Source organism: Macrobrachium nipponense, chromosome 17, assembly GCF_015104395.2.
Source record: "Macrobrachium nipponense isolate FS-2020 chromosome 17, ASM1510439v2, whole genome shotgun sequence".
NCBI classification, from domain to species: Eukaryota; Metazoa; Arthropoda; class Malacostraca; order Decapoda; family Palaemonidae; genus Macrobrachium; species Macrobrachium nipponense.
Genome location: NC_087210.1, coordinates 54,819,624 through 54,828,569, shown reverse-complemented (window position 1 = coordinate 54,828,569; position 8,946 = coordinate 54,819,624). Strand labels below are relative to the sequence as shown.

Sequence of the window (8,946 nt, the reverse complement as noted above, 5' to 3'; positions counted from 1 at the left end):
TTTGTCCTTATCTAAACCTTCCTGGTATTAGGATATAAATATGTTTATATAACGACCTTTGTCTCGTAGTGATGGTCACCAGTAAAAGGGGGTCAGGTCGTTTCCCAGAAACTGAGTGATGTAGCAACTGTTCTTTCGTTGAACTAAAAGTTGAAGTATGGACCCTTCGGTGAACTAAATGTGATGGGTTACTATAAAGAAATCAACATCATTGACTTGTTTTTAGTGCTTCTAATGCAAAAGGGGAAATCCAGAGGTCTACGATTCTTAAGCTTGAGGATAGATAGCTGAGAATAAGGAAAAACTTCAGAGCGGCCACGGGAAGACAACAAAGAACTACAAATTGTTGGACTCACAAAGGGATGTAGCGCATCTGTTGAGCTTAATTAAATGTCATGAAAAACAGGAAAAGGAACCAAATCATTTCTAATGTTTGGACAGTAAAGCCCTCATATTTGACAACCAATTTCCTCCCTAAAGAAAAATGGCCGTTTTAAGTTAAACATATTAATGACCTAATTAGCTAGGGTAACAGTCATTTTTTAGATTCAAAAAGAAGACGATAATATTTACGATGGGCAGAAACAATCTCTACCTTCCGAAAAAAGTGAGCTTCCTTAACAATTGTTTCTAAAACCTACATCATCCTGAATAGCGCTTTCCTCGCTGTCAAAATCCAAAGGCTTAAGAGAAACATCTTAGACTTAAGTCTTCTTTCAATTACAAATTGGAAATGATTTGGTTCCATTTCGTATCTTTCATGACATTTTAGCAAAACTGATGACCCTTTATCCCTGTGAGGCGTCAATATTTTTGCAGTTCCTTCTTGCCTTCCCGCCGGCGCCCTGAATATCTCACCTTCAATTAGCTGTTTATCATAAGGCTTACGAATGGCAGAATCTCTGTATTTCCCCTCTTGCATAAGAAGTACTCTAAACAAATTAATGGTATTCCTTTCATATTCTTTAAACGAAAGTTGCCTTCAACCGCAGGAGACGGTCTTCCACTCCATACGACTCCTAAGATTTTCAGCCTCTGTTCTCATAACCTCAAAACATGCGCGTGAGCACACACACACACACACACACACATATATATATAAATATATATTATTTATATATCTATATATATATATATATATATATATATATATATTATATATATATATATATATATATATATATATAGATATATATATATATATATATATATAAATGCGTGTGTAAGTTCAAGGGTAAGAATTTTTATATTATGAAGACCGTATTCATTTTCATCTTGTAACTTATGCATGATATATAAGTAAACTAACACTCTCCAGATACATTTGATACTTCTAAACTGCATTACCCAGTAGTAAGCCTTCTTTTGCCAAGCGTTTGAGCTAACGCCTTCCATATCGTTTCTTTTTCACTGTTATTACCGTTTGGAAGATTTACGATTCCAGAAGAATTATTTTCATCTCTGCGGACGTCGGTCCCATACACCGCTCATATTGCGCTCACGCGATGTGTCGGTGCTTTTCTGGGGAGTCCTTCTCCCTGGAATGGCCTTGAGTCATGTGCTAAAGGATGAAGAAGAGAATGCAAGCACTGCCGACAACAACGAGTAGAAATATAAGACTTAGTATATTTGCCGGGAAGTTTCCTGGTTGCTCACCCACACGTCTAATTATAGCTATTCCACGTCCCTCTCACGTTGTTGGTATAAAACCCCTCGTGGAACGCCTCGACTCACTCATCTGCATTAAGGAGCGAAGGTCTGTCATCACCACTGCCGTTGCCAAAGCCTTTTTGTGAAAGCCTCTTCGACTGATAGGATTTCTTATTTCCTGAATGTGTCACTGGATGTGTGAGAATGTGATCAAGTATATTTGTGGGTCATAACGACTGGAGGTGGGTAGGCAGGCGATAGGCACCTGATAGTCTTTGTGGTGCGTAATTCTTGAAATCGTTTTTACTGCGATTAATTACAGTCCTCATATTCTCTATCGGTATGTTTTCAGTGGCGTGTACTTACGCAACAACCATACACGTGTCAAACTAGTCAAAGGCTTGAACTTTCTTTTGCGTAATCTGCTCTAAGAATACATATGTTAATCTCAATGTCCACATTTATAGCCAAATAGATTTAGAACTCGTTTCCAATTGGACCTGAATTCATCAACCACCGATAACATTTGCAGTTAAAAACTGAACGTTTGTAAAGTCAGCAATAACTTTCACATACTTCATCTTGTGATCATTCGCCCATTCAATGATTTTAGTGCTACATGTCACGTCAGTTGGATTCGAATGATCATCATGTTAAATGTAGGTACACGTGCCATATTCATAAAAGATTATGTTCTCTGTGGTCACATATTTTTACTGTTTCTAAGCACTGTCTTGAAAGAAATGTTCTTGCGAAGCAACCATTCACAGAAAGCCATAACTAGAACACGGAGTCAAACGGGGAGGAGAAAGAAAGACTTGGGGTCCTGGGACCACCTTATTTCATTAAACACATCCTGAATTTGGACAATTGCTCTTCCCACCCATTCATACTCAAGAAGAGTATGTGAAGATGGAAGATTCCAGGAATTCTATCAAACTTCTGTACTTCCAGCTCCCGCTGCCGTTGAACTCGTCTTCTAAAAAAAAGAAGAAATCGCTTCCAGCCTCTTCAGTCGATCATTCTTTCTTTTTCTATTAAATCTATTTATTATCTTTAGTTTCACATTCTTTCTATGAGCTGGTGAAGGAAATGTAGAAAAGTTCTGGGAAAATATTTCATTAGAGGTGTTGCATAAAAAAAAAATTATATGTAGAACGTTTAATTATTAAACAAGTGTAAAAAGAAGTAATATTCAGGTGTTTTGATTATTGCATAAAAAGGTCATGAGATCGTCAAAGAAAAGTCCTGATACATTTCTGTCCATATTTTTATGCAATTTTTAAAGGAGAGTGATGCAACACACAGGTGATCTTCAGAATGAACTAAACTACATGTATGTAATGCAGCAGACCAGGTAGACATCCATCTTGAAATCAGATTTATTATTCTAGGGAGCTATCTACAACAGGAGTGCAATAGCAAATTAATGCTGTCATCTTATTTGAAGCAATAAATCGCTTGAGAGAGGATTAGTTGATACCCGTGCAGTGATATGAACAAGAGACAGTTTGGTCTCTACCAGATCAGTGACAATAACGTTGCTTTTTACCAAAATCAAATAACTCAAGATATGTTACGTCTTGCCTTTATCGAGGAAAGTTATAAGGTCGAAGGGATCCATATGGAGAGACCCCTGAATATGACTTCTGTAAAAACAGTTTGTGCATAAAACAAATATGCACCAGTTGCTCTCATGAGGAAATGACAAAAAATAGAGAACGTTAGGAAAGATTGGCATACACTCATTTGCCAACAAAGGCCTTTATATTGCCATGATTATATGAGAGTATATATATATATATATATTATTATAAATAATATATATTATATAGATAGATGATATATATATATATAGATAGATATATCTTAATATATATATTATGTAATAATATTATATATAGAGATAATTATATAATTATATAATTATATATTATATAATATAATTATATATATAGATATAAATAATTATATAATTATAACAGATATTATATATAGGTAAATATATATATATTATATATATATATATTATATATATATATATTATATTAGTAGATTAACATATATATAATAATATATTGTATACACGAAAAAACTCTGTAATGGTTTTACCATTAAACTGATATCCTCGATCGTTATTTTATTATATAGATCATTGTATGAGTGTTATTGATTATCAGTTAGATTTTGAGTCTGTTCAAACAGATATTAGTAAATTTTCCCCGGACAGATTTTGTTTAGCTGAGACCTTCTTAACGAGAAGAAATGTTGCCTTTACCTCTAGATGTCAGATATTCTTAATTTATGAAGATTAAAATAATTATACAAATCAAAGTGAACAGACAATTCTGAAGTTAATTTGCAACCAGTCTATTTGACCAAACTGTGCATTGATTAAGCGCTGTCATCAGTATTAGCATTTGTGGACGAGAAGTATTGAAAATTGAACAACTCCTAAACCCCTCTTAAGATTAAACTTCATCGAACTTTAATGAAATAAAAAAAAGAAAAAGTAATATCTTCATAGATTTTTAAAGATGACATGTAACCTAAAAAAATAATGTTCGCTTTCAATTCTCAGATGAAAGTCCTTTATCTGCTGCTGGGGATCTTCTTTCTCGCAAAAGAGGCTCTTTGCGATAGTAAAAATGTGGAGAAAAATAGTTCCTTAGAACCTAAGGATTCCTCAGCTGCTCAGGATTCCAGCCAGAGGGAACGATTGTTTGGCTCCTTCAGCACCACGACCTACACAATCGTCTCGGCCATCACCTCCACCGTCTTCTTCTCCTGTCTCTCGGGAACAGATTCCACAGTCTGTAGAGGACGAAACGCAAAGCGATTCCGAAGAGGCTCCAAGTCGAAAGCCATTGAGTTAGCCGAGTAAGTTGTTTTCTTTTTACCAGTCATAAGAGATGCTGTGCACAACTCAAGCAGTGTTTGTTAAATAATGAGTAATCAATTTCTTCGCAAAAGGCGCTGACTATGCAGTTCTGTATTTATAGTTCTGTGATAACTCAGTTACCAACATCTTTTCCTTTATCCGCTCAAACTGAGTACATAATATATCCCACGTTAACTTTCTTTTAATAGAACTCAATAAGGCTTAAGAGTTATTCAACCATTTCATTGTCTTGCTTTTACTAGCCAAGTAGCTTTGTCTGCACTGAAAGTCTATCATATTGGCATTTGCTTTCAAACTGTGTTATGTTTCACAGCCTTAATTGTGAAAATAAATTTATGGCATTTCGTAGATAATACGTACACACTTAGAAACAATAATGCGATAAAAAAAAACAAGAACGTATTATCTAAATATATTAGAACAGCCTTAGTGACTGTAGTGGATTGTTCAACTACTTTCCAAAGATAAGACAAGCCTGCCTCTTATTCATAAAAGAAGATATCATAAAAGTCTGCAAACAAAATGACGATGGAGTGGAAGAACTCGAAGAGAAGTCTTGCTGGCTTACTCTTAAGCTTTTAGACTCCGTTTGAGAGGAGGGAAGAACAAAGCCAGCAATCCCATTTGAGAAACGAAGATCGACCGGTGGAGAGAGAAGGTTTGCTTCCAAAGATATGAATTCACTAAAGCTTCCCATTAAGGGTGACGGATGATGAAACTATAATGGGCGACGATGAAAGGGCAGTTCGTCTGAGTATAAACATCTGCTGCAACTGAAAACCGCACCAACACTGTAAGAAGTTCCTGCTCGTCGTCTAATGGAATGTTTCAAAGAAAAGCTAAAGCCCTTTTCTTCCTCCTAAGTTTCGTTAAACTTAAAAGAATAAAGCTCAATATCCACAGAGAAACAAAATGGAAACTTTAAGTGTTCAGAAAATTAACTTGTCAAAAGTTCATGCGCCAGTAACAATAGATTATACAAGACTTCGTCTGGTCTCGCCAAAAATACGGAATAGTTTATCAGTGAAGCTTCACCGTTTATACAAGGCCAAATTGAAGCTTTTAGAGAAGAACGATAAGCATGATTACATGGCGCCATGGAGAATTAATTTAAGTATATCTTAGTTTTACCAGAGCACTGAGCTGATTAACAGCTCTCCTAGGGCTGGCCCGTAGGATTAGATATTATTAAGTGGCTAGAAACCAATTGGTTACCTAGCAACGGGACCTACAGCTTATTGTGGGATCCGAACCACATTATATCGAGAATTGAATTTCTATCACCAGAAATAAAATCCTCTGGTTCCGCGGTGGCCGAGCCGAGAATCGACCTTCGGACCACCGGATTGGTAGCCGAGCGTGAAATCCACTCGTACAACGAGGAACTTCATGAAGAGAAAAAGCACCAGTCACTGAGTGAACCGGACAAAAGAAGGTTGGCACTTTAAGAAATACTAAGATAGACAACGTTTGATGAGCTCATAGATTATAAGGTTGAACATAATATTATCAATATCCAAATGAGAAAGCTTTCCTCATTTTTCGTTGGTCCCAATACAAGCAATCACTGAGATGTAAGAATAAATTCAGGACAATTCATACCTATGAGCATTTAATACTTTATTGGTATAACCGCTGACTCTACGAGGAGGCAAGAGGCTGCATTAGCAATCATATCATTATGAAATGTACTACAAGAGAATGGCCAGATTTCCGATGCTTGGGAAGGTCAACCCAGTCTCAGGGATCTTGGGAAAAGAAGTTGAAATGATCCCACACAGAAGGTCAGTCTAAGAATAAGACGATCCTTAATGGACAGGGCACTTACGGACAGATCTTTAAAACGACGCAAAGCAGGAGTGCTTTGATGGAGCTTTTACAAATGGACGTTATTCATGAAACCTCTAAGTAAAAAGGATTTTCAAAAGTTGTGATATGTTTTGTCATAGAGGAAAAATATGATTTTAACAATCCCAAATCTACTTGGAATAAGAAGTTTAGCCACATGGACAGACAAGTAGTCCTTTATTCATGTCTGGAAGATTTCAAACAGCTCAAAGGCTCAAGAACCATATGAAATGATCGCGAGGTGAACAAGGACCATGCAAGTAAACCAACTAAATAATTTTTCAAAGGTAAAAAAAAAAAAAAAAAAAAAAAAGACTGGCAGTCTGAATTATAAAACGGAAACGATGTTGCTAAATAGACAAGTTTGAAGAAATGTTCTTAAATATTTATTAAAGGGCATCCATGGCTCCAAGTTCGGACTGAAGGATACAGCTCCACTGACTGAAAGCCATACCTCCAGGATGGGATTGGATGATAGAGTTCCAGATGCCGGATAATTAGTCAGTGGGTAGATCACAGTCAGAGTGAAGTGATAGTAAGTTAGCAGTTTCTTCCTGATAGCATTGCTGAGAACTGAAAGTTTAACCCTTCTACCAGTTCATGAAAGTACTTAAGGTATATGACTGATATTTTGGGTGTAAATGTATATATATATATATATATATATATATATATATATATATATATATATATATATATATATATAAAATAGGGTGCGTTCATAAAAATCAATAAATAATAGTTTCAAAACTGTAAGGGAACGGATATTAATTTTTTTTCTGTCAGTTGATGGATATGAATGTAATGACCAATTCTGTTAATCCTGATAATGACCTTTAAATAACGCTAACTGGCCCAAATATCCTTCACTTCCAACAGCGACACTGACCCGACCCTGCCGTTACTTGAATCGAGTGACGTCGCGGAGCCCCTCACGGAAGACAGAAATGCCGCAGCGGAACCCCAAGCCGATAATCAGAAGTTTGGCTTCACTGTCTGGACCACAGCTCGAACCACAACCTCAGTCACCGTCTTCTACACCAACACGTCGACGACCATCAGACTCTCGTACTTCTGTATTGCTGGTGGCATACAACTCCCGATTAACAGGTGCGGCTAAGAACAAGATTCAGGCTGCCAGTGAGTTTCAAGGGAGGAGCAACAAGAAGTGACTATGGCCAATTCTCATTTATTAACACTGCATAAGGAGAGCATTAAAATCAGAGCGAGCAAAACCTATCGGATACTCATTCGTTGTGACAGAATGAGCACACTCGCCAAGTTATAGAAAGGATGATTTGGAAGAAGAAAGCCTAGGAGTTCCTTCTCTTTTCCTCCTCCCACGATACTCGCGATTTCGATTACTTATCGACCACAACCATTCTAATACAGTATTTCTATTTGTATTTATGTATTATATTGTCAAGACTCTGAGCTACGTTTTTTTAAGCAGATAAATGTATATAATCTCTTTCAAACTGATCTTTATTTAAACCCTCGGGGTATTAGGGTATATATTTTGTTTTCCTTTTTTATGGTATCACTTTCTCACCGGTGACATGTTTGAAGATTTGAAGGTCCTCATGAGTGCAAGATACGATGCCCTAGAAACAGAACATGCACCCATGATCAACGCCCAATTTCCCTCTCCAGTCGCCACCCAAGCTATGACCAAGGGAAACAAGGCACTGGTTGCTGATGGCTTACCAGATAGACCTATGGGTTCTCCCAGATTCCATTTGTAGCTCACGGGGGACATATAATGTTGTTATGCTACAGGGAGTAGTTCAAAAAAGGGAAATTCAACTGTATGGTGAGTGCATTAAAAACTTCTGTATGATTTTAGCATTCTAAGCAGTGATACCTCCTCAACCCTTAGTTTGGGTGAAGAAATATTAACCCAAATGGTAAGGCCGTAGCAGTTTTTGGCTTCAAGAATGTTTGATTCAGCACTGTGCTCACAATGAGAATATAGGTCAGTATTGACAGACCTTTTTACATGAATAGATGAACGTCGACTCCCAAAGAAAATTTTGCCGAGAGAAATAGGAAGAGGATCCTTTTTGCGATACTCACAGTACAAAGAGAGGCTGAATGGCCGCAACATGAATGGCTGGGAAGAAAGCGCCCAAGACCAAAGCTGGATACCAGTGGAGGAGAGGAGCGCTCTGGCTAGAGGGAGAAGCGTGACAGAAGGCATGTTGTGCCAAGGAAGCACCATGTGCGGTACTATCCACTGGAGCCATAACAGTGATATTAGCTATTTTGCTTTGACGGGTAAAGAGATTTTTTATAATAAAAAGTATGGGAAAATCCTGAAATTAACTGCTGTTATAGTACGATAGATCTGAAAGGTCGTAACCCACCCTCTAGTCTATCAAGTTATCTTTCTACCGATGGAAGTACATTTTTTCTTAATCTCATCCCTGTCTTCGCTATACCTATTACGCAAACAATAAATCTCGCAATTTTCATTGCTTCTATTCATTCAGTTTGTGACAAATGAAATTGTTATCCATATAAATAAATAGCCTGCAAAATGAACA

General features: G+C 36.9%; 1 protein-coding gene across 1 annotated transcript; it reads left to right on the top strand.

Moving 5' to 3' along the window:
* Positions 1 to 4,231: 4,231 nt before the first annotated feature.
* Positions 4,232 to 7,878, top strand: LOC135195914 (uncharacterized). Its single transcript, XM_064222417.1, has 2 exons — positions 4,232 to 4,530; positions 7,280 to 7,878. Exons 1-2 carry the CDS (start codon positions 4,232 to 4,234, stop codon positions 7,518 to 7,520), a joined length of 540 nt encoding a protein of 179 aa, XP_064078487.1. The 3' UTR covers positions 7,521 to 7,878.
* The last annotated feature ends 1,068 nt before the right edge of the window (positions 7,879 to 8,946 follow it).

What these genes read in the sequence shown, in the direction of transcription:
- LOC135195914 (XM_064222417.1), top strand. Translation starts at nt 4,232, where the DNA reads ATGAAAGTCCTTTATCTGCTGCTGGGGATCTTCTTTCTCGCAAAAGAG. An exon ending in AAAGCCATTGAGTTAGCCGA is followed by an intron (nt 4,531 to 7,279) that starts GTAAGTTGTTTT and finishes CACTTCCAACAG; the next exon opens with CGACACTGACCCGACCCTGC.